This window comes from Neophocaena asiaeorientalis, unplaced genomic scaffold (genome assembly GCF_003031525.2).
Source record: "Neophocaena asiaeorientalis asiaeorientalis breed wild unplaced genomic scaffold, Neophocaena_asiaeorientalis_V1.1 scaffold606, whole genome shotgun sequence".
Classification (NCBI taxonomy): Eukaryota; Metazoa; Chordata; class Mammalia; order Artiodactyla; family Phocoenidae; genus Neophocaena; species Neophocaena asiaeorientalis.
Genome location: NW_020173687.1, coordinates 3,597,748 through 3,623,467, shown reverse-complemented (window position 1 = coordinate 3,623,467; position 25,720 = coordinate 3,597,748). Strand labels below are relative to the sequence as shown.

Sequence of the window (25,720 nt, the reverse complement as noted above, 5' to 3'; positions counted from 1 at the left end):
TTGCAGCCTCCCCTGTCCAACCCCCTCATCTCCCCGGCCCCTTTTGCCTTCCTCCAGTGGCCCCATAACCTTCCAAGAGAAGGGAAATCCATTCTCTTTCTTTCCTGGGTGGAGACCCTCCTGGGTTTTTCATTCCTCCCAGGATAAATAAAATCTGTTCCCTGCCCCATGGGTCACGAGGCCCTTTGAGTCCTGGGGCCTGTCCCCCACTCTCACCGCATGCCACCCCGCCCCCAGCACTCCAGCTACCCAGCCCCTTCTCAGCCCTTCAAACTGCCCACTGCTCCCACCCCAGGGCCTTTGCACGTGCTGTTGTCGGGAGGGAGCTCTCCTCTCCCCTTCCCCGCCCCCTGCAGTGCCTGGCACATACTATGAATAAGTGAATCAATCAGTGAAACCCCAAACAGGGGCCTCATGTTCCTTAGGACACATCTCTTGGATCAAGGCTGGTGGCTCCGTGTGGTCTTCAGACCCACGCCTTTCCGAATGCAGGGCCAGCCCCCCGTCTTTGCTGTGTGTTCCAGGTTCTGGTTGGAGCTAGAACCAACCCCACTCTAGATTTCTGCCCCTCCACTCTCTCCTGCCAACAGACCCCCAGGGCCCATTCCCCTAAAATCCTGGGGTTCCCTTTTATACCATGGTACCCCAGGTAGCCCTTGAAAAGAATGAACCAGGAGGGTCAGAGGCCCCCCAAAACTGCCACGTGAAGTGCCAGGAGTGATCTCTGTTGCACCCCAAGTTGATGGGCTGACGTAGCCTCCACTAAACGCAGAAATGAATGCTGTTCCCCCGTCCGCCGTGGAAGTCACTGGCATTACCGTTAATATTCCAGAATGCGGACTGGTGAACGCACCAGGATCGAACTGCCTAAATAACTGCCCCTCCCCCCATGAAATCCCAGCGGAGCCGCCGGCTTTCAACTACACAGCGGGTTAGTGAAATGTAGGCTCTGAAAGCGATCACAGCTTCTATGAAAGTATGGACACAGCCATCATTATTTATAGGTTTGCACAAGTGGATTCTTGGAATTATCGCTCCAGCCAAGGAACTTAGGAAGTATTTTTAAAAGTTTAAAGTACCATACACCTGGTGCTATGAATTTTCTGTAAGTTATGGATCGGGCTCGCTGCCGTATTTGAACTGTTACACGGGAAAAGACTTTGTCTCCCGTTCCTGCGATGGGTTGTTAGAGACATAAATCCGTGTGTGGTGAGGCAGTAAGCCCAGCTCTGGGGTCTCCCAAGGGAAAGGAAAGAAGCCCCTTTAGAATATAAGTCCAGTAACCATACTCCAGTGCACACGTTGAACTGGAGGAAAGAGAAAGTGTCTGGGTGACAATGACCATTATTTAAACATGAATTATCTTCTTTTAAAAGTCAGAGTCAAGTGGCTGGACCGTCGGGCGGTGAGCATAACTGCTGAAGAGCATTGCCAGTTTGCCCTTTTATTTATTATTAACATTCTAATCATCCACGTCTTTCAGAATCCCTTTCTCCACAGTTGTTGGCATCCCATCCTCACGTGTGTCACTCCAGGGTCACAGGGTGGCTGCTGGAGCTCCAGACCCCGCAGGACACTCGGACAGGAGGCAGGCACGCTGCCATCAGCACCTGCCAGGGTGATGGTGACAGCTGCCTTTTCTGTGTGTCTCTCCGTCCGTCCATCAGCGGCGTTTCCCACAGAGGAAGCCAGCCCACTCCCTTCATTAGCTAGAAACAGGGCACACGCAATCCTCCAACAAGGGAGGTGTATAGGATGTACCCAGGACGGGAGGTCCCCTGAGACTTTCGGCTTTGTGCTCCACCGCACCCCGGACACGCAGAAGCAGGAGCTGCCTGGGGCTGTTTTCTTTCCTTCCTGCAGAGGGCGCCCCCATCCCTCCCCTGGTTCGGCTTCTTGCTCCGTATTCTTTTGCCTCCATCCCTGCCATCCTATGGGGCCCTCCCGGCGGCCTGCATGTGCTCGGGGCACGTAATACATCAGAAGGCCAGCGTCTTGCACCAGAGGACTTTTTGTGTCTCGAGTGCTGGGACCGAATGCCAGCACCCTACGAGGGAGGCCCTTCCCCGACTCACACGCGGGCTTAGAGGGGGGACACACAGTTAGGAAGTGATGGAACCCCCTCTCGTGCCCGGGTCTTGGACTCCGCCTCTAGATAGCCTGAGCACGGAAGACACTCTGAGGAGGGCTAAGCCTGGGGGCACCCATGGCCGTTTCTAAGGCCAGCTGTGGCTGCCGATGCCTTTCAGGGTGGGGACCATGGTTGGTGACATGGAGGCTTTTGTTTTAGAAGAGTTGGGTGTGTTTAGAAAAGAGCCACAGCTGGTATTGCATTGAGCACCACCCAGAGTAGCCTTATGGGCAAGGCTGGTGATGGAAACCCCAGCAAGGTCAAAGGGCAAAAGAAGCCAAGTTCAAGGCTAGGTCAGCCCTCAGGTCAGGGGAAGTTCCCACAGGCCATTGTTGGGCGCAGTTCCTTCTGTGACCAGCAGAGGGCGGGGCTCCCCTCCTCAGCGTGGGCTCCGTGGGACCTGCTTTGTCTTCACCCTTCCCTCTCCTTTGGCCTCCAGTCCCCACCCTGGGGGATGCTCTCTGGACCCTCTTCCATTGTTTCCGTTTCCCTAAGAGCTTGGACAGAGACTGCGGCTGCAGCAGTTCTTTTTAAGCGTTTGAGTTTGCTGGTTTAATTCTGTCCTGTGACGGTAAGGAAGGGTCCCTGGAGCCTCAGGAGAAACCTCAGGTCTGGAGGGCAGGAGCTGACGTGGGTCCTGAGGATGCTGAGCCCCCCACTTTTGGAGCAGCGACGCGTTGACGCCTCCGTGCGCAGTCATTGATTTGGTCAACGGATACCCGCTTCTTGGGCACCTGCAACGCCCCAGGCTTCTGCCTGACAAAGATCCCTGAACCCATGGTGGCGACCTGGTGGGGTCCCAGGTCCTTGGGCTATCAGCTCTGCAGGGGTCGTCAACATGCGAGGGGTCTCCGAGAGCACCGCTAGCACTGGTCCAGCTCTTGCCACGTGACCTCTGGGAACGGCTAGGCAGGAGTGACCATGCTGTTTCTAAGATGAGGAATCAGAGTTCCAGAGAGGGGTCCCCAGCCTGCAGCTGGTACCAGAGGGCCTGTGGGACGCAAAGCATGTGCCCTTTTGTCCCTCCCTCACCTGGGGTCCCTTCTGTGTCACCAGCTGCAGGAATCCTCTGGAGACCCACTTCTGAGTTCAGCACTTGTCTTGCACCGTGCTCATGACAGGGACCACAAGACACTGCATGGACTGGGTCCACACCCCCTCCTCCAGCCTAGCTCACACCTGGCCCCTCACTCTGCCTCTTTTTGGGGACTTCAGAGCTCTGTGCTGCTCCCACCTCACGGCCTTTGCCCAGACAGTCCCCTCTGCCTCCTTGACTTGTCTGATTAATCCCACTGAGACTTCAGTTTCAGGAAGGGCATCAGTTCCTCAGACTAGGCTCCGCCCACCCAGGTTGGGCATCCCTCACTCTTGTGTTCACTGAAATCAGTGGATTGATGGATTGCTTAGTTCTGAATCCTCTCTTCTCTGCAAGATCACGAGCTCTGAGAATTCAGGGTCCAGTAACGTCTTGTTTCATTGTGGTATTCCCAGAAAAATCCTAAGTTTTGTCACAAAATAGGTACTCAGGAAATATTTGATGGATGGCAGTGACCTGCATCTTTTTAAAATTGGACAATATTGTCCAAAAATGGACAATATTCTGTAGGTTTCAAGTGTACAGCATCGTGATTCCCAGTTGTTGTATTTTTCATCTGCACTTTGTGTAAGAAAGAAGCCAACTCTGGAGACACCTGTGGGCGGGATTGGGCCTCTGTGTGGTCCTTTTTCCACACACCTGCTAACACGGGGCACGTCTGCCAGCCTCAGAGTCACCTCTGCTGTGGTGTCCCCACCACACCTGCCCTGGGCAGAGGAAGGCCCTCCCTTTCCTTCACCACTTCGTGTTTTCAGAAGGGACGAATTTTACAGGCTTCGCCATCTTTGTAGTTCTTTGAGGCAGCTGTGTTGAGACTGTCAGGGCTGCCCGGAGTCAGCAAATGGCTTTGGGTTTCTGATCAGGGACCAGAAGGGTGACCCCTGGGAGGGCTTCAGTCTGATTCGGAGCCCAGGGCAGGGACAGGGGAGGTTGAAGTGTGACTGTGCCTAGCAGAGGTGAGAGGCGGAACCCAGTCATTCTTCAAATCAAAAGCTCAGCCCAGGTGCCTCTGTGTACCTGGTTGTGTTTTTTAAAACAGCCTCATTGAAATACTTTACGAACCATAAAGGTCACCCGTTTAAAGTGTAAAATTCCATAGCTTTTGGTACGTTTACAGAGTGGTGAAACCATCACCATAATCTTATTTTAAAACACTTAGAACCTTTCTATCACCCCAAAAAGAAACCCCTTCCTCATGAGCAGCCACTCCCTTTGCCCCCGTGCCCCCTCCCTGCCCTAGGTAACCACTAATCTGCCTTCCGTCTCTGTGGACATTTCCCATAATGGAATCATATAGTATATATATGTATATTTCCCATAGTGGAATCATATAGTATATGTGTATATTTCCCATAGTGGAATCATATAGTATATATATGTGTATTTTTGTGTGTGTGTGTGTGTGTGTGTGTGTGTGGCTGGCTTCTTTCACTTGGAACACTTTCAAGGTTCACCCATATTGTAGCAGGTATCAGTATTTTATTCCTTTTTATGGCTGGATAATGTTACATTGGATGGGTACGCCACATTTTATTTATCCATTTATCATGGATAAATAAAGACCCCCGTGGGATCCTCCAGGCTGGGACGTGCGGACAGCAGCCTTCTGCACCCCTTGTGGGCCGGATCTTCCCGGGCCTCTAGACGGCCCTGGTCTGGGTGTGGGTAACTTGGACGGCCTGAGTCGCAGCTGCAGGCAGTTCACCAGACTTCTGTTTCTACTGACCAGTAGAGGTGGGGTCACTAATGTTTTTAAACCTCAAACTATTTTTATTTTGGATCATTTCAAAGCCAGAGAAAAATATGATGACCAGCTCCACCTCTACCCGACTCAAATCAATATTGTGCCAACATATACGCTGAAGAACTAACATATTTGGTGGTCACCCTTGTCTTCTGTCCCTCACCTCCACAGGAACTCCTGGAGCAAATGCTAAGCCTTATGCTTTTCTATGCCTTTAAGCCCCGCCATACAGTTAGGGAGAGTGGGCGAATGGGTACAGCCGTGTAGACTGTCTGAAGGGACTCGAAATGGTTTTAGGTGGTACGTACACAGGCGAGGTATTAAGGGATGTTGGCATCTACAGACAGTTCTTGTGTTCTTCAACCTCCCCAGACGCGGCAGGGAGGCTGCATTCCTATCGCTGGAGTGATGGTTTCCTTTAAAATGCATTTAAGGGCAGATTGATTTAAAGAAAAATCCTAAGTCCGTAGCAGTACAGGTTCTGAGTAGGGGAGGCCCTGAAGCGTAGGGGTGGGGGACAGACAGCTGGAAGACACTGTGGCCACCCCTGTCGCACGTGCCCCTGGGCTGCCATCCGCCCCCCGACCCACTGGTCCATCTCTGTATCCGCTGCTGGCCGGCCTACCTCAGGCCTCCTCACGCAGGTGTGGGACGTGCTGATGGCGTGGCTGGGGGCTTCCTGAGACCTGCCTGTGTTTGGGCCGGGACTTGGCACGGCTCTCGGGGACTGCCGGAAGACACACTTGGAGAGACCGTGGGCCGGGAGCCTCGGCCCTGCCTGTCCTGGCTTGTGACCCAGGCAGGTGCGCTTGCCTCTCTGAGTTGCCCTCACCTCTCAGGTGGAGGCTACAGTAGCTCACACCTCAGAGGTGCGTGAGGAAGAAATGATGCCTCCCTGCCCCAGAGCCACATGTGTCACCATGCAGCACATTTTTACGTGGATAAAAAGTATTTAGTAAAATGTCCTACCGGTTTCCTCTTTGTTTCATGGTACGTGTTGACAACTGCAATGAAATATTTTGGGGGGGTGACATGTATTGATTTATTGGTGGCCCATTCTCGGCTCTGTCCTCCCCGGCCACTGAAAGACCCATTGGGGGTGTTTCTGCATCTGGATCCCCAGTGCGTGGCGTGGTGCTCAGCACACACTGGACTCTGCAGATTATTGGAAGGGAGGGAGGGAGGGAGCGAGGGAGGCTGGCTTTCTTTCTCTGAGGGGACTGCTGCTAAGAGCCCAAAGCTCCATGTGCAGTGAGGACCCACATTTCCCCACACCTCAGTGCTGTCCTTGGCCCTTCACTGGGGTTCACCCAACACCGCCAGGTGCTCCCCCTGCACCCCAGCCCTGCTTTAGGTGCTGGCCGGATACGAAGCAGCAGCCCCAGGAAGGTCCCCAGCCCCTGCCCAGCTTCAGGACCCCTGGCAGGCTCCTCTGAGCCCCGGTTGTTTTCATCACCCACAGTAGGGCTGAGAGCAGCACGCTCTACCTGGGCTGGCTTGAGGGGCTGAGACAGGATCCTGCCCACCGGAGCTTCTCTGCACAGCAAGGCCGGGGCTGGACGCATCCTCTCCCGGCGTCCCTGTGGCCCTGCTACCTGAGGGTCTGGCCCCCTTCTTAGCCCAGGCTGTGTGACACAGCTCCCCTTTCTGTGTCCTTTACTGGGCTTTGCTCTGCTTCATCGTCTGAGCCTTAGCCGGAGGTGTGGGAGTGGCCTCTGTTTCTCCCACACCACCATCTAGAAGGGTTAGAATAGCTCATTAGCCCCTTGGGGGGCACTTCTGCAAGTGGCAGCCCTAGGCGGTGTCACCTCCCTTGCCTTGCCTGGTCTCATCAACTCCATCAAGGAATCTCGGGGAGGCCTCCCTGGAAGGTGCCAGGTGCCCCTCTGCCTCTCTCCTCCCCGGCGTCTGGGCAGTGGGGAGGAGGCTGTGGTGGGCGGGGACAAAGCTCCAGAGTGCCCCACCCCCCATCCCACGGTGGCCTCCAGATCCCAAAGAGAGAGAAAGGGCCCTGGAAATCTCTGCCTGAAGCTGCTGGGGAAATTAGGCCCTGACCTCCGAGGGAGGCACCCTCAGGGTTTCCTCCCCGCCAGCGGGGAGCCGGAGGAAGCGGGATGTGGAATCCTTGTTTCCAGAGAGCGGCTGCGGTGGGAGTGGGCGGTTCAGAACCCAGGATTCAGCCCTCTCCCTCGGGGCGGGCTGCGTGCAGTTCAGGTATTTGAGACCCCGCCCCATCCCCACGCTGGCTCTCGCTCCCCTCTCTCGTGACGTCAAGCTCCTCTCGCGGGGCATGATGGGAGAATCCTAATGTTTTCCAACAGATGCTCCAAGAACAGCTTTCAGATTAAAGCAATCGCCAGAGCAAAGATTCTTTTTTCCTTTTTTTTCCCCCGGGGGGTGGGAGGTGGGGTGGGGGGAGGGAGCGCCCCCAGAAATTCTCGGGCATCACCCCTGCCCCAAGCACGCAATAAACACTGACAAGAAAAAGTTTTTATTTCCTGGTTCAACTTTTTTTTTTTTTCCTGGAATATAGACTGAAGAATGGGAATAAACACGAATAAATAACAGAGCGAGGCCGCGCACGCCGGGATGCGCCTGGCTGCAGCCGCGAGGCTATTGTCTCACCGCCCTGAAGCCAGCCCCGGCCTCGTCCTCCGGCTTCTTCCCTTTCCCTGTCCTTTTTTATTTTCCTTTTTAAAAAGCCGCCCCCTCCAGTCCCCTGGCCAGTGACCTTGGCCTCCTCGGATGCTCTGATTACACGCGGCTCCCACCAACTTGCCCCCACGCCGGCCGGGCCCATGGCCGCGTCCGAGGACGGGAGCGGCTGCCTCGTGTCGCGGGGCCGCTCGCAGAGTGACCCCAGCGTCCTCACCGACTCCTCGGCCACGTCCTCCGCGGACGCCGGGGAGAACCCAGGTAACGGGGTGGGCGGGGGAGGGCGGGGAGGGCCGGGGCAGGGGGCGCTGGGTGCCAAGTCCCGGGCGCTGCTGCGCGCCGGGGCTGCATTTGCGGAGCCGCGGCAGGACCCGGTCGCTCAGGCTCCCCATAAGGCGGCGGAGCCCTTTGTCCGGGGAGGAGCCGGTTCTCCGGGTAGAGCCCGGCACTCCGCATCTGCCCTCCTTGCGGGTTGGTGGGATCTGCTGGCCCCTCCGAGGGGCTTCCCTTCTTTGGGTGCTGACCAGCTGGGGGCCGGGATTCAGACCTGTGGCCGCCTCTACCAGCGCCGGCTCCGAGCTCTGCTTCCCTCCCCCGCGGCCCCAGCTCCGGTGGCCCAGGAGGCCCGGCTGGGGCATCCCCCGCCCGGGCAGGGCAGCGCTTATGCGGCCGCCGCGCGGAGGGGTTCCGCGGGGCGCCCAAGTCGGCGGGGCCTGGCGCACCTGGGCGCGCCCGCCCGCCTCCCGGGACAGGTGTGCTGGCAGAGCTGCCACTGGGAGATGAAGGGCATGCGTGCACCAGGACGGAGCCTGATTTCATTAAATTATATGGACTTCGTTCATTCCCCCACCCCCCGCGGCAGCGTCGATTGTTTAGGTGATAAATCCGGTCACAAAGGAGTCTATACGGCTTGATTGATTACTTTCCAAAGAGGAAGAAAGGCCTAATAAAGCAGGAGGGGGGTGGTGGGAGGTGGGCTGTGCGCCCCGTCACCATGGAGACGCAGGAAGCAAAGTGATCATTAAAACCTTTCTCCACCAGAAGGCAATTTTCACTTCACAGGGAGAAGTCTGAGCTTCTGAAATGTAGGGTTCAAAAAAAGAATCAAAGCTGGTGTTTTGGTATCACGCCACAGGACTCCATCCGAATCTTAGAGAAGCAGCATCCTGTCACAGGTTCTGTTTTGACAATAAGTTGCTCTTACCTTCCTTTGAGGATTGTCCCTCTCTAAATTCACTGACCCCAGATGGGGACTTGATCACGCTAAATGGTGGGCATCAAACTCCAGATACTCCCTGGGGCTGGGGTGAACCGGCTTTGTGGGGAGGGATTCCTTCACTCCGCTGGAACACAGAGGAGCTTCACTATTTAACTGCAAAGAAAGACGGGTTAAAAGGCAGCTCTGTGGGCGCCAGGGCCCAATCTGAAATTTTAAACAATAAACCCATGCAAGGCTTGCAAGATTTCTTTGTTAGGACTATTGACAGTGTCATTTGGTCAAACTAAGGTACCCACCGGAGGAGATCCCTGGCTTTTTTTTTTTTAATATCTGGGAGGGCAAGTTAATTTCCTTGGAGTTTCAAGCAGAGGTAGCTCTCCGCAGACCCTTAATTAAGGCTTTAATTAATCCCTTTATTAGAAATCTGGGATTAAGCCCTCAGCACTCCATGATGGATTGGTTTTCTCTGTGTTGGAGATGCACATCCATGATTGTTCCAATTATGGAAGTTGAGTGGCTCATCATGAGAAAATCCTTTTCAGCTCCTTTTGTCTCCCTGGCAGTAAAAGGAAGCAAACTTGAAACAGGAATTATGGAGGATTTAGCTTTTTGGCTGTCTGTGAGTTGATGCCTCCGTGGGTGGGAACAGAGGGCTTGACAGGTGTCTTGTGCCGGTCCACCTGGGAGAGAGGTGGAAGGGCTTGGATGTCCGTGATTAAGTGATAACCACGGGAGGCTGAAAGCCCGAGTTCGTCTCTGGTTCAGATGCTCAAAATGGGACCCAGCGAGCAGACGCCTGAGGTAAAAAAGTCTCTAGTAGGTATAATTCTGTGAGTGGTAGAACCTTACTAAAAAGCAAAAATCAGTGAAGTATTTAAGGATTGTGTTAAGCACAGGAGTTCACGGTGGAAAGAGATTCAGAATCTTCAAGTTGGAAGCGACCTGGGAGCTTGAAGTGGGAAGGGTGGATTAGGGGAGCATTATCTACACCTGCTTTGCTTGGTTGGCTTGGCATGTGCTCGCATGCCTCTTGTGATGGGGGACTCACTTCTTTTTGATGCAGTGCATGCTTCTCTTTGGGCAGACCGATTTGAAAAGTCTTTTTCAAACGGTTTGGGAAGGTCTGCTATCAGTCAGTTCTGATGTGATCTTCTCATGACGCACGTTACCTGGGTTTCCAGAGAGTCTGGTGTTGTGAGTTAGTTATCGCGCCCACCTGAGTCACTTCTTCACTAGGTTGAAGGGTCCCAGCCCTTCGCCTGCCTTGCCCTGTGGGACCTCTCCCATTTGTCCGCCTGCTGCTCCAAAGAGCTGCTTCTGAAATGTGAAGCTCACAAGCCAGCTGTGGAATAACCCAGTGCGACGTCAGAAGTGTCACCTCCTTCCGTCTACATTCTGTGATCTTATAAAAGCAGCCCAAGGTTGCATTTACCTTTTCCCCCTCCAAAATGCATCCTTAACGTATCAGTGTTCTCACCACAAAAACTCAGAACAGGGCTTCCCTGGTGGCGCAGTGGTTGAGAGTCCCCCTGCCGACGCAGGGGACGCAGGTTCGTGCCCCGGTCCGGGAAGATCCCACATGCCGCGGAGCGGCTGGGCCCGTGAGCCATGGCCGCTGAGCCTGCGCGTCCGGAGCCTGTGCTCCGTAACGGGAGAGGCCACAACAGTGAGAGGCCTGCGTACCGCAAAAAACCCCCCCCCAAAACTCAGAACATTATGGGAAAGGTAAGCAACGACACCCCTTTCTGTCACTCTCCAGAGGTTATCTCTGTGACGAGTTCGGTGGAGCATCTGGACCTTTTCCTACGTGTTTATATCTACAGGTTCTTGGGGAAAGGCATTTAAAAGAACTCAAGTGGTAACACACTGTATGGAAGGGTCTTCCATTTGGGTTTCTACTCAACACTGGGTCTCGGAGATCTCCCTTTCTTAATAACCACGTAGCGTCCCAGGGAATATATTTCTCTCAGTTGAGCTATTAGATATTTGTGTCTCCAGTTTTTAACTGTTACAATCAGCACAGCAGTGGTCATCCAGGCAAAGCCTTCTTGTGTTCCTTTGTGAATTTCCTCTAGGGTATATCTGGGTCACAGGAGACTCACATTTAAAATTTTTCTGGTACTGCGTCCTCCTGGAAAATGGACCACTGATGCTCCTTCAGAATCTGAGAGCACCCTTTCTCCAGAGCCTTGCCAGCACCTGAGGTCATCAATCTGGTTTTCTCTCACACGAAGGGTGACAGGGGGTCTCTCGTGTTTATTTGTGGCTCTTTGACTGCTGGTGAGCTTGAACATCTTTTTGTGGCCTTATTAGTGCGTTAAGTCTCTCAGCGGCCAGGGACTGCGTGGCAGGGATGAAAGATTTTCCCAGAGGGTCACCCTAATGCTCTTTCCACACCGTTACTCCATTCACGATTCTTTTGGCAGCTTTACAGGGTTCTTCACTGCAAATCCTTACTCTTTACCCACAAGCATGGTTAAGATTTTCCCCAAAACTTAAAATTTAAAAAAGACAACTCAGGGCTTCCCTGGTGGCGCAGTGGTTGAGAGTTCGCCTGCCGATGCAGGGGACACAGGTTTGTGCCCCGGTCCAGGAGGATCCCACATGCCGCGGAGCGGCTGGGCCCGTGAGCCATGGCCGCTGAGCCTGCGCGTCCGGAGCCTGTGCTCCGCAACAGGAGAGGCCACGACAGTGAGAGGCCCGTGTACCGCAAAAAAAAAAAAAAAAGGCAACTTGGCATCCCATCACCTTGCCTCCCTCTTCAAGCTTGCCACCTGGGAGCTTGGGGTGGGAAGGGTGGATTAGGGGAGCATTAGGGGTTCATACTTGCGAGGAGAAGTTTTGCTTTTTCTATTTCCATTAGCTCTCAGGCCATGGGACGGGCTCTGCCCTGGCGTTGGTCCTGTGTGGACCTCCTTCTGGTCCGAACCCACATCACCTCCTCACCTTGTCCCTTCACTGCTCTCGTCTGCTCATCCCCCACTTCCTGACACCCTCTCCTCCCTGGGTTTTCCCTGCATCCCGCGGCACGTCTTCCCAGCGCATCGCATGGGGGTTCCCACAGGGCCTTCTTCCTCCACTCTCAGCTCTCTCCCTGGTTCCCAGGTGCCAGGACCAGAGACTGAACCGAGTCACCCTGGACGGCTGTTTAGAATGTTTCCGTGGGGACCTGCAATTTGTCTTTTTAAAGACTCTGCTGTGCAGCCAGGTGGGGGACCCTTTGATCTAGAGCGGGTTTCTCAACCTTAACAGTTGACATTGGTAATGGGATCCTCCCCTGCTCTGGGGGCCACCCTGTGCGTTGTAGGATGTTTAGCAGCCTCCCTGACATCTGTCCACTAGACAACAGTAGCACCCCAGTGCCTGGCTGTGACCATCGAAAAATGTCCTCAGACGTTGCCAAATGTCCCCTGGGGGCAAAATCTCCCTGGAGAACTGCTGACGTAGCTCTTTCATTGTCGAACCCTAGCGTGTATCAGGATCGCCTGGAAGGGTCGTTAACCGCCCCCCCGCCCAACAGTGTTTCCAGTTCAGCCTGTCTGTGGTGGGTGCCGGTGATGTGCATTTCTAACACGTGACCAGGTGATGCTGATACTTCGGGTCAGGTGAGGACACCTGGGGACCCATTGAGCCTAGTCCTTTGCCACGGTCTCAGTCTGTGCTGACCAGTTCCGTGTGTGTGTGTGTGTGTGTGTGTGTGTGTGTGTGTGTGTGTGTGTGTGTCTGCGTCTGCGTGTGTGTCCGTGTGGGACCTGCCTTGACCTGTCTGGCTCCTGAGCTCCAGACGTCTGGGTCCTGCTGACCTCTGCTTGCCCAGGTCTCGGGCCGATCTTACCTCCTCAGAGGGTCCTCTTTGTTCACCTGATGAGACGAAGTAGCTACCCTGCCCCCACCGCCCAGATCCCCTTCCTCCGTCCCTACTCTGGGCTGACTGTCGGTGGGCCGGGCTCCGTAGGCCAGGAGCACAGCACAGACTTCGCCCACAGGAGGCCTCGGTAAGCATCTGTGGAACCAGGCACAGTGTCTTAGTGGATGAGGCCTGGGGCTGGCCAGATGGCTGGCCAGGGCCTCCGTGGATAAGCAGCTCAGTGGCAGCCCGAGAGTAGTCGGCAGGTCAGTGTGAAGGAGGCTGGGACCATGTCTTTCTGCAGGGACAGATCCACCTCTGCTCATGGCCTGGAGAGGGAGAAGCCTCTCAGAGCATCCACTCCCCTCCTGAGCTGCAGACAGACTCACAGACACATCCCCACCCCAGACTCCAGGCTCCGGCATCCCTTTGCCTGAACCTTTTATCGGTGCCCCAGCACGGGGTGGGGTCGAGGGGGTCGCGGCCTGCTTTCTCCCCGGCTTTGTTCCTTGCACGTTCCCTTGTTCCAGAGTCCTGAGTTTTGGGGATCTCACTCTTGCAGAGTGTCTCCATGGCTTAATTAGCAGTAAAACTATGCAGTAATTACCTTGTCAGTTTCTTCTTGGGGGTTATTAAAAATAAAAGCTGCATGCTTAAAGAAATATGGAGTTTAGAAAACTTAGAATTTTTTCTGCTTATGAAAGTAGGAGGCTTTTGAAACTTCCCTTTCTCAACCCTCCTCACCCTAATGCGACACAGAAGGCAGTGACAAGGGACAGCTTCATCCCTGGGACCTTCCCAGGTGCCAGGTGTGGCTGTTCAGCAGAAGGCCAGCCACAGTCAGAGCCCAGGGTCTACCTCCCGCCCCACCCCATCCCTCTCGGTCACTTCAGCCACTTTCCTTCTCCTCACTGGTCACTCTTTGCAATGATCTCACTTATTTGACCAACTAACGTATTCTCTGTCTCTCCTGCCACATAGCACCCAATACAGTAGCCACTAGCTCCTTATGGCAGTTTAAATCTAAATGAAATAAATTAACCTTAAAATTTTCTTTCCTCAGTCGCACTGGTCACCTTTCAAGCGCTCAGTTGCCACGTGTGGCTGGCGGCTGCCATGTTGGATCGTGTGGATCTAAAACATTTCATCCTTGGCGGCTCTGTCAGACAGCACTAGTCGGTGGAAGACCCTGAGGGTCCTCTTGGCTGTGCTGCCCTTGGCTGTCCCCCGGTGGATGTTCGTTGATTGAATGGATAAGTTGTAGCGTAATTGACGTGGTCATAGAGCTCTTCTGCTGGAGCCCCTTGGCTGATCATCTCACGCCCTTAAGGGGAGGACACCCAAGCAGAAGTCACTTCTTATCCACACAGGATTAATTTATTTCAATTCATTGAGCTCCTCCAGAGAACCTAAAGTGTGCCATGGTTGGCCCTGGCTGGATGGGTCTCTTTGACAAAGAGAACAATGACAACCGAAGAGGTTTTTTGCCTGGAATTGGATGAAGGGGTCCCAGGCCTGGCTCTGCCACATACACGCTGTGTGACCTTGGGCAAGTCATTTCACCTTCTCTGAACCTCCATTTCCTGTCTGTAACATGGTGGTAGATAATGTCCATAACTCCAGGTGGGGGAGGATTACTCAGCTGTTGTCTGTAACAGATGCTAGTCGTTGGTTTCACAGCTGTGAAGAGGCAAGGCTCTCCTAGGACATCCCCTAATCGCCTTGAGATAATTCCATCTTCTGTGAATAATGCCAGAAGGGTGCAGACCCTGTGATGAAGACGTGGAGACAGCCTGTGGGTTGATCTGCAGCCCCTCCTCTAACTGGCTCTGTGTCAGGGCCAAGCTGGTCAACCTCTCTGGGCTTCATTTCCTCCACCTGTGAAATGTGAGTTAGTGCTGCGTGGACCTGGCCATGGTCCCTGCGAGGACTCGGGGACCCACACCCCTCGCTGTCTCATAACAGTGAGACCACAGGGTCCGTCCTCAGGAAGCAGTGATGAGAAGAAGGGGGGGGTCCGGTTCCGATTCTGATTCTGGTCTACCCAGAGGGCAGCAGCAGCGTGCCGTGTGGACATGTTGGTTCTAACAGTCTTCCCACCAGCCCAGGGCTCCTGACCTCACCTGCCTTTCCCACACCGACCCTTTTCTACTCCCCGCAGCCTCCCTCCACCCCCGACTGCAGGCCTGCTGGAGTCTCCCCACCTTCTTTAAGTTATTGACTTTGGTTCTCTAATTATGGGATAGCACATTGGTGGTCTTGCAGTCAGATTTGAATGTATATATATATATATTTTTTGATTGTTTTATGAATTTGGTTACCTCTTAGGGAAAGGTACCTGTCTTGAAGGACACAGGTGACTCATTTTGACACTAGGCCTGGGAGTGGCCAGACCACCTGCGGGAGGCTGTGGGTGTGGAGGATGGGAATGTTCCAGGCCCCTCACCCATGCTTCCACCAGAGCATCACGTATGGGGTGGATGTCAAATGTCACAGGAATAGAGGCGAAAGGAAAACGTTTGAATATCAACAACGTATATCAGAGGGTTTGAGACCTACCTTTATTGAATTTGAGCGCTGGGATCTATTCCATGTCCTCTAAAATGGTTTAACCCAGGCCCCCAACTGCAGTGTCCACAGGGGCTGGTACCCCCGAAAACAGCCGAGTCAGGGAGTGGGATTTTGCACAGATATCACCAGGCAGGAATGTGGTCCCAGGGGGACCCGAGCATCCTATTTTAAGAGACATGTTGGAAATCCCGATTTTTATGTGAAATGTGGTTTTTAAATATTAGCAAGTTTGTCAGTTAGGGATTGGTTTGGCTTCAGGTAATAGAAAACCTAAGCAGTACTGGTTACAATAAGAGACGGGGCATTTTACGTTCATCGGAACTGCAGGAAGCACACCGGCCTCCCTGTCTCAGCGCCAAGGCTCTGCGATTTCCTTGCCGGCTCCTGGGGACAAGAGGGTTGCTGGAGCTCCAGCAACACATACGCTTTCTAGGCAGGAAGGAGGGGATGGTGACGGGTGGAGGCGTGTCCAGCTGCTTGGTCCTGACCTGGCTTTCCTGGGAGCCCCGCCCAGTGACATCCGCTTATACCTCCTTGGCCAGAAGGGTGTCAAACAGCCACTCCCACCTGCAGGGCCTGGGAAATGGGGCGTTTGTTTGTTTGTTTTTTAAATTGACTATATTTATTGCAGTATAGTTGTTTTACGACGTTGTGTTAGTTTCTGCTGTACGGCAGAGTGAAGCAGCTGTATGTACACACATATCCCCTCTGTTTGGGATTTCCTTCTCATTTAGGTCACCACAGAGCATTGAGTAGAGTTTCCTGTGCTATACAGTAGGTTCTCATTAGTTATCTATTTTATACATAGTATAAATCGTGAATATATGTCAGTCCCAATCTCCCAATTCATCCCCCCCCTTCCCCCTTGGTATCCATACGTTTGTTCTCTACGTATGTGTCTGTATTTCTGCTTTGTAAATAAGATCGCCTATACCAGTTTGTTCAGATTCCATATATATGCGTTAATATACAATATTTTTTTTCTATTTCTGATTTCCTTCACTCTGCATGACAGTCTCTAGGTCCATACATGTCTCTACAAATGACCCAATTTGTTTGTTTGGTTTTTTTGGGTTGTTTGTTTTGGGTATGTTCACGGCTACCCCTAACAAGAGCAGGTTCAGAAGATGTGAAGAATGAGAGTGACTGCCAGGTGGTCATCTACTGTCCCCCTCGCTTAAAAACAAAGCACGTGACCCGAGCTCAGCATATCTGGGGCTACATGTGGCCTTACTTTTGGAAAGCTCACAGAGAATCTCAGGGGAAGCTGAAGCCCTTTTTTTTTTTTTTTTTTTTGTGGTACGCGGGCCTCTCACTGTCGTGGCCTCTCCCGTTGCGGAGCACAGGCTCCGGACGCGCAGGCTCAGCGGCCATGGTTCACGGGCCCAGCCGCTCCGCGGCATGTGGGATCTTCCCGGACCGGGTCACGAACCCGCGTCCCCTGCATCGGCAGGCGGACTCTCAACCACTGCGCCACCAGGGAAGCCCCTGAAGCACTTTTTATACTTACGATATTTCTTTACCAAGGAATTAAAGGTTGGCCTAAGATGTGTGACTCAAGCCTGAACAGTATGTCCATCTAAATTTTATTTAATAATATTTATGTCAGGAACAAGACTGTCCCTCACGTAGCTGACAGTCTGGCAAATCATCAGTGGCTGGAGTGAAAATGTGCTTGTTGTCACTTCTGTGTTATACACGTGGGACATCTGACTTTTATTTAATCTTCCTCCAAACCCTTGAGGTAGGGTCAGAGGGTGAGGGGTCAGAGGGTGAGAGGGCTGTGGGCACATGTGTATGAAGAGCAGTTTGAATGTTCGCCCACCCTGCATGCCCCACCCACCCTGCATGCCCTTTACTGGCTTCATTCTGCATCTTACAGGAAGGCCTTCTGTGCTTTAGATGAAACAGATCTCTGTGTTTATCCCATTTCTGGTTCAAGCAACCTATCCCACAGATGCATGCACATCTGTGCAGATGTACTCTTCATTTTCCCAGTTCATTTCACTAGCATGGCCACTAGGACAAGATTTATTTATTGAAGGTCAGGCAAGGTGATGGCGGAGGACCAGCCGTGGGCAGAGTTGTGGAAGGTCCTGTCTTTAATGGGCTGGGGCGAGTCATTTGGGTGTGTCTCTTGGCAACACACCTTATCTCGTGGCCGTGACATAAGTAGACTTTGACATCGATTAGTCAGCAGTCAGAAAATGAATTTGCCAAGACCTGAGTGGAGGGTGGGAGCTGTGGCTCTGGACTTAATAAATATGTTTATTGCACGTTGTACAGCTGTTTTTGTTCAAGTTGCTGGGTTGGTCTTAATACTGTTACTCCTGAGTGGTATTGTCATTACTTAATTTTTTGGTCCCATTACTTCTTGGAAGTTTGCATCCATGTGCAGACAGAATTTTTGCCTTGTTGTAATCAGTAGCTCAGGGGATTTAAATAGTCAGGAAAATCTGCCAAAAATGATCTTTCTGCTTCCCTTTGGCAGGAAAACATTGTCTCGGGCAACGTGAATTGTGGGGTGACTGTGTTTCTGCAGTCACGAGTCAAGTCATTGCTGACCTTGGCTCATTTGTCAGCAGGGTCTTTTGTGCAGAGCTCCCCAGAGCTCGCCAGCGTCAGGGCTGTCCCAGCCTGAGCATTGCTCTGTGGGGTCCCCTTGGCCTTGCCCCACCTGCTCTATTTCCCTGTTATCCTCCAGGTGACCAGGGATACACTCTCCATAGAAAGTGGTGGAATGTGGTCCTCCTTCAAGTCACATTTGTTTGCAAACAAAAGAAGATGGGCTTAAAATATTAATAAAGTAGCTGTGGTCATCCGTTGAGGAGACACAGGTGTGGCAAAAGTCAGTAAGGTGGGATGGGTTTCGGTGAAGTGGGGCATGGTTTTGTACATTATCATCTTGTATATTATCATCCATTCCTACGTGTTTACCTGCTGACATAGGAAGTGCTGCTGTGTGCAGGGGGCGTGGTGTGTGGGTGATGTGAAGAAGTATTGCCCCTCCTGGAAGCTCACCCTCTGGCTAGGGGCATACCGTTTTGACTTGTAAAATGACAGGACACGTATGTAATAAGTACCAGACCTCCCACGTTTGCCCCCTTCTGTGTGGCATCCACTTTGTCCTCTGCTGGAGCCTCCAGGCCTCCATGCTGCAGTGCTGGGCGCTCTCCCCTCTGCTGTCTGCAGGTGGGCAGGGTCTACAGTCTAGGCTGGGCAGCTCTTCTCCACGCGCAGCTCATCCTCCTTAGACCCAGCGATGTTGTCTCATGGCAGTGGGGGACAAGCGCGGAGTCCCTTAGCGTCTGGGGCTCTCACTTCAGTCTAGTTCTGTTAGAGTGGGCACATGGTCAGTTTAAGTTCAAGGGGAGGGAATACAGCCTACCCCTTGGTGGGAGGGGCTTGGTCACATTCACGTTGGACTCTCCTGCTGCCTCTACCATGGTGGGGCCTTGGCCTTGCGGCGGGGTGGGGGGGGGCAACAGACAAGGTCTTGAGGGGAGCTGGCAGGTGCATGGACTCCTTGGCGTCCCCTGGTTTGCGGAACTTTGACAGCCCCACCTGACATCTCTGAACCTTGGTTTCCCCCTACGTAAAATGTCCCTGCCTGGAAGGGCGGTGGTGAGGATTTGACGGTTGGTTTCCGTGAAGCATTTAGCACGGCGCCTGGAGCGCAGGGAGGCCCTGTCGCCATGAGCTGGGGTTTGCCCCCGCCTGTCGTTATGGACACGCTTCCACCAAAGTCCTCTCGGAGGCCTCTGAACATTCTGGCTGATGACGGTGGGAAGCCCTGATTCTGGGCAGTTTTGAGACATCCATGGCTCCTACTGGTGCCTCGAGATCTTGAAAGAAGGTCACCGCTGAGGTCACCGCTGCTGGGAGAAATCAAGCAGCCCTGTAGGACTCTCCCATCCTCCCCCCTGCACGGCCCTGGAGCTGGTTCCAGGGGTTCGCCGGTGTGCACTGGGGGCTCCTCCGGGGGCACTGTGCCCGGCTTCCTAGTCGGGGAGCTGGTCCGGGGGAGCCAGGATGCAGAGGTTGTATACCTGGCCCAACTGAAAAGTCAAGGTCAAAGCCTGAGTCACATTCCAGCTGGGACATGAGGCTGCGATGCTCTGAGCTGACCGTAGTTCCGGGGCTCCTTGAGGTCGGCTTGGGGTCGACACGTGGACAGTGGAGCGAGCCGCCCCCTGCGCCTCAACTTCTGTTCTTTCTTCTCCTAATTCTTGCGGCTAGCTGCCTCTGCCTTAATGGGAAATAATGCGAGATTTAGGGATAATTGATTATTTTATCTCGTCTTTTCAGTGGGAAGGGTGAGTAACGGGGGGGGCATTTAATAACACACAACATGGAACAAACCAAGCGCTGCTTCCTGCTTGCATTCTCCTGGGCAGGTGCTCTGGGTCGGGGGCGCGGGGACCGCAGCCCGTTTGTCTCCCCCCCGGAATCTCATGGAAGTTGTCTTTTCCTTAAGATCCTTATTGCAAACAGCATTGACATTTTAAGGTAATTATTTTTCTCTAATATTTTTCCAACTCTTTCCACCTTCTGGGAAATGTATTTGTTTCTTTTTACTTTAAAGATATGTCTTGTCCACTGTTCTGTCTTCAGCTCCAAAATGGAGTCTTGCTTATAGTAGGTGCACAGGAAACGTTCGTTTTATCGTAAGTACATGGTAATGATACCAAGCAGCCCTTTCTTGTTCCTATTCCTATTCCATAAGGAAAAGTAAAATCGAGGGGAAAAATCCCCCAAACAAGCAGCAACACCAAAGCATCAGGTTAAATGGTCTTGCCCTGTTGGAAATTCCTGGAGCGGGTCAACAGGCAGAGAGGGTGGTAGCTCAGAGGATAATACTCATGGCTAAAAATTAGCCTACAAATTTGTTAATAATTGGTCTCTGTGTTTATTTTGTTTTTGTTTTTTTTTTTTTGCGGTACGCGGGCGTCTCACTGCTGTGGCCTCTCCCGTTGTGGAGCACAGGCTCCGGACATGCAGGCTCATTGGCCATGGCTCACGGGCCCAGCCTCTCCGCGGCATGTGGGATCTTCCTGGACTGGGGCACAAACCCGTGTGCCCTGCATCGGCAGGCGGACTCTCAACCACTGCGCCACCAGGGAAGCCCTCTGTGTGTTTTTTTGTTTATTTTTTGTTTGTTTGTTTGTTTGTTTTTTGCAGTACGCGGGCCTCTCACTGTTGTGGCCTCTCCCACTGCGGAGCAGAGGCTCCGGACGTGCAGGCTCAGCGGCCATGGCTCACGGGCGCAGCCGCTCCGTGGCATGTGGGATCCTCCCGGACCGGGGCACGAACCCGCGTCCCCTGCATCAGCAGGCGGACTCTCAACCACTGCGCCACGAGGGAAGCCCTCTGTATGGTTTTTTAAATTAACTAATAACACTTTATTCCAGGAGGATATTAGCACAGAGCAGCTGTTTGCTCATAGGAAATGGAAATTCCAGTCACTGGGGTTTTCTCTCTTTGGTTGCATCTTGCTTGGTGAGCTCTTTGGGAGGCTGTGGGAGCCCATTAACATTGCCCAGGGCGACATCCCAGGAGCCAGTGCTGGCTGGAGGGGGCACGTGAGAGCCTGGGAGAGTCGCACAAAAGATGGAAGCCGATGCCTGCAGCTCACTGCATGTGAGGTCCTCCCTCCCTCCCCCCCTCCTTTCTCCTTCCCACCCAGCAAATCGGGTGCCTTCTATTAGGCCAGGCATGATGCCAGGCGAGGGGCTGCCGCGGAGAGCAGAGATGTGGCCCACACTGAGGGGTCTAGTGGGGATGGGCTTAGATGCCAGTCTGGGGGGGAAGGGGTAAGAGCTGCTCTGGGGCTGGCAGCCTGGAGGAGCTGAGGGAAGGTGTCCAGGGGCAGTGGGTTGAGACCCAGAAGGTGGTTGGAGTGAACCAGGCCGAGTGGGAAGGAAAGGTGTGCTGGGCAGAGAGAACGGCCGTGCAAAGGCCAAGAGGCAGGAGGGAGCTTGGGGGGTTCGCAGGCTTAAGTCAGCCAGTGGCTGAAGGAGGGTGAGGGTGGCTGGATGAGTCATGGCATGCATGTGTGCACGTGTGCGTGTGCCCTGCTGTAACTTATCCTCATTTATAAAAGCCACAGGCAGTCATGGGCATGGTTAGGGCCGTGACACGGCCCTCATCGCTCCTGCAGACAACTGGAGCCGTTGTGCCTGGGTGCCTCGGAGCTGGCCTTGTGGTCAGTCTAGAACCCCGACCCTGCCAGCTGCACCTGGCTGACGTTGGCAAGTCCCTCTAACAGGCAGCGCCTCAGTTTCCTCGTCTGTAGAATGGGGGCAGTGATGGTTCCTAACTCCTGCGGTGGTTGTGAGACTGGGTAAAGTATGTGATCCCAGCCCAGTGCCTGTGCTGAATGTAAGTTAACTGTCACCCGCCTTCAGGCGCCTGTCCCGTGAGTGTCACCAGTAGAGCAGAAAGCTCGGCCCCGGGGAATAACACCCTTTTCCTGGTTCACGCTGGGCAGTGAGTCTGCTGAGGCCACCTCGTCCTGCCTGTAGAGGGTGATGCCCCATGGTTGCTGGGAGACCTCAACCCGGTGCAGTTAACCATCTGGCCGCACACAGGAGGGTCTCTCGTGTTTCTAGCCCCTCTAGCTCCAGGACGAGCAGGGGTCAGAGATGTCCCATGAGCTGAGTTGGGCGCCGGTCCCACAGGGAGGAGGGTGGCCACGCGGCTAGAGCCATCTCCGGCCAGGCTCTGGTTATTCCTGGCACCCCGGAGATGCACGTCTGTCCTGAAAGCCTTGAACTGCCATCTGAAGAAGTCCGAGCTTATCCTGTTGGAGGCGAACACTTGGCCTAACATGTTACCCCGTTGTTAAATTTATTTCGAGGAGGGCTTCTAACACGACAGCAGCTTTGACCAAAAAAAATCTTCAGCAACCACCCAGAACCGTGTAGCCACATATGAGGTGTGGCCTTCAAAAGTGACCACCCCCTTGGACATATTGGCAGGGAAAGGAAAAGAAACGCTTTTCGTGGGAGGTGGGGGACATCATTCTTTTTACAAACAGGTTTCTGGAGACGGGAAGAGCGGTATGTGCGCATGTCTTGTGGAGAAGCGTCCGCGATGGCCGGAGACGGGCGGAGCAGCGTCGGGAGGTTGGCTTGGTGTAGTCAGGCCCGGGCTGGGGTCCGTTACTTGTCAGCTGTTGGTTCCCCTTCTTTGGGCCTCAGTTTCCTCCTCTGTCAAATGGAAGCATTGTGATCGTCTCCGCACCGTGCGGTTACGGGCAGATGAACTGACAGTCTGGCAAGTGCACGTGCAGTGAGCGCTGTCTTTATCGTTCCTGCAGCCCGACCCCCTCTTCCCAGAGGCACCGCCGATGTTTCTTGTTTCTGAGATGCTCTCAGAACATGTCTGTGCATTATATCCTTCCTCTTGTTTCTGATCACAGAAGGGAGTGTGCTCTCCCCACCCCCTCCCCCCAGCCCCGTTCTCTACTTTGCTTTTTCCTCTTAAAACTATATCTTGGAGATATAGATATGAACTTTGAAAAAGCAGGGGCGAACCGGCTGAAGCGTGATGAGGGCAGAGGATGCGGGTCATGACCGTTCCAGGCAGAGGGAGCAACAGGTGTGGTGGCCCCGGGCGGGAGGGGGCGTTGTGTTTGAGCGTGGGCTGCACGGCCGGGGGTCGGGGGGGAGATGGCAGGGCCCAGCCCGTGCAGAGTGCTGACGACCCCGCTGAGGCTTTGGGTCTTTTTCCTAGGAGCAATGTGGAGCCTTTGAAGGTTGTATGAGAGGGTGACCAATGGATTTGGGACTGGGAAACGTCACTTGGCTGCTGCTTTGGGGGCACATGGGTCGCGCGCGCACGCGTGTGTGTGTGTGTGTGGTGCAGCTCCCTGAGAGAGAAGATGGGCCAGAGTCTGAAAGAGGTAACGGAGAGAAGTAGATGGAGGGGGGGTTCACAGGACACACGTTGCAGGTGCAGGCAGGGGCGGGGGAGGGAGTGAGTGAGGACGACACCAGGTGTGTGGCTTGTGCCCCTTGATGGGGGAGATTGGAGGAGGACCCAGTTTGAGGGGAGGGGAAGAATTCAGTCAGAAGAGACAGTCAAAGGCAGATGCTCAGGGGGAACTGGATAGAAAAGGCTGTACTTGGACTGGAGAGAAAGAAATCACATTGACATACAAATAGAGGCTTGTGCTTCCCTGCACAGCCAGGCTCCTGGGACTTTGGGGGTGACTTTAAATGTCCCCTAGACTCTCCCCTATCCGGCCTTACCCTGGGAGACCCCACCCAGCCAGCCAGCCGTCTGTCCACCCGCCCGCAGCGCAGGCAAGTGAGTTCCCTGTCCCCATGGAGCGAGGCTCAGTGACCTGTGCTGGGCACACGGATGGTTTATGTCAAAGTCAGAGCTTGAGCTCTGGGGGGTGGGTGGGGGGTGGGCGCTACTAGGCAGGTTAGGTTGTGTGGCTTCCAGTCCTGACTCTGTGTCACCTCAGGCGAGTCACTTGCCCACTCTGTGCCCTCCACCTCCTGTGAAAAGGGGATTATGCTATTCAAGTTGTTGCTACAGTCGGCCTCACTCATTCCCTCAGACCCCACCGCCCTTGTGCGTGTGACTTGTCAGTCCTCCCATCAGGCAGGGAGGCTGCCCCCTTGCATCCTTGTACTTGCTCTGAACAGAGCACAGCAGGAGTGATGCAGCGTGACTCCTGGCCCAGAGCTTGGGCGCCTGGCAGCCTCTGTTCAGCCCTCTCACCTGCCGTGTAAAGCGGTTTGGACCATCCTGCTGGGGGGAACTGGGCGCCCCGGCCGACAGCTCTTGAGAGCAGAGCCGTCCAGGGTGTTTCCAGCCTGGCCAGACTCCCAGCTGAGGAGTGAGCCTGGCCCTCACCACGTCCAGCAGAGGGGCCCTGCCCAAGCCCAGCCCACAGCGAGTGGACAATGAAATGGTTATTATTTGGGGCCACTGAGTTGTGGGTAGTTCATTACGTCTCATAGATAACTGATAACCCACTCCAACTAGAGCATTTGAGGAGCCTGGGGCTGCTTCTTGCCCTGAGTTACACTGTGGTCCTTTGTGCTGAGCTGCTGGACAGGTGCTGACTTTTAAATGCGGTTTCTCTGTTTGCTTCTGGCGGACTCTGGCTCTGCGTTGAATTTGGAGGGGGTGCCTGTTAATCTGTGACCGTGTGCACCTGCCTTGTGGTGGCAGCTTTGGAGGTTTCTTTCCTGAGAGCCAGTAAGTGGGAGATCTCGGTGCTTGTGTTGTGCTGGGGCAGGCCAGCCCATCGAGGGCACCAGGGCTGGACCTGGTCTATTCAACCCAGGAGTTGTGAGCTAGGAGTGGTCTTCACAACCCCTGTGGGGAGTTGAAAAAATGAAATCAGTCTGAACTTTCTCCCTGGAATTCGCTGGGTGTTAACAGGTATTTCTTGGCCACCTACTTTATGCCTGTCATTGTTTTGGGGGCTGGGGATTTAGCAGTAAAGACTGTGGTGTCCCTGCCTTCAAAGAGTCAGTAGTCTCCTGGGGCAAGTGAAGCAGAGAAAGAAATAGACGTGTGATGTGATGCCAGGTAGTTTGCAATGCCTACAGCCAGGCTGGCGGAAGGGGAGTGGTAGGGAGGGGTCAGAGGGCCTCTGAGCAAGGGCATATGCAGAGAGACGAGGCAGAAGTGAGGGAATTAGTCCTGTAAATACCTTGGAGAACAGCCTTCCAGGCAGAGGGAACAGCAGGTGCAAAAGTCCTGAGGTAGCTGTGCACTTGGATGTTGGTGCACAGGAAACTGACGTGCAGTGACTGTTGGAGGTGGGGGTGCTGAGGCCAGTGAGCCCGGAGGCGCTGGGGGTTAGGATGTGGGGAGGCCCAGGTGGAGGCTTGGCCTTTGTTCCCAGAGCTAACACTTGGAAGGGGGTTGGTCTGCCTGCAGTGTAGGGGTTCGACCGTGCTGGGCAAGGCAGGAGGAGAAGGACATTTAGTGAGAGATTGTGGTGGCTGGGAGCACACTGATTGCGGCGGGCATCTCTGGTGCCCGTGTCACCTGCGCCTGGACGCCCCCCGCCTCTTTCCTCAGTTGTGCTTCCAACTCAACCCAGGTGATGGGAGACGAGCTACCATGTTGGCACAGAAGAGGCAGTGGTTACAGTTTCAGGAATGTTGGGAGCTGGTGGATACTATGTTGGTACTTGAAATCCTCCAGGATGGGAGCATTTACACTGTGGAAATTGGCGATGCTACGTAGGTAACCTGCTCCCCTCCGTCCCCCAGGGGCTTGTTAAACCAGCACACCACTGCCGGGGCCTCACCTCAGGTGCGAGCTGGGTGCTCCGCAACCCAATCCCAAGCGGCAGAACTGGGGTCAGAACATCAGCAGAGTTAATGCCCGAGGGATGATCCTCTACTGACAGGATGGGGTCAACATCCCAGTGTCCCGTCCTTCAGGTGGGCGGTTCTTACAGAATCAAAACCCCACTGCCG

At 54.0% G+C, this 25,720-nt stretch overlaps 1 protein-coding gene across 1 annotated transcript in view; it reads left to right on the top strand.

The window, feature by feature from the left end:
* The first annotated feature begins 7,769 nt into the window (after positions 1-7,769).
* The window catches only part of PHACTR3 (phosphatase and actin regulator 3), a 204,978-nt gene continuing 187,027 nt past the window's right edge, over positions 7,770-25,720 (top strand). The window contains exon 1 of the mRNA XM_024750334.1: positions 7,770-7,887. Coding sequence (XP_024606102.1) covers positions 7,770-7,887 — 118 coding nt within the window. The remainder of the gene's footprint in view (positions 7,888-25,720) is intronic.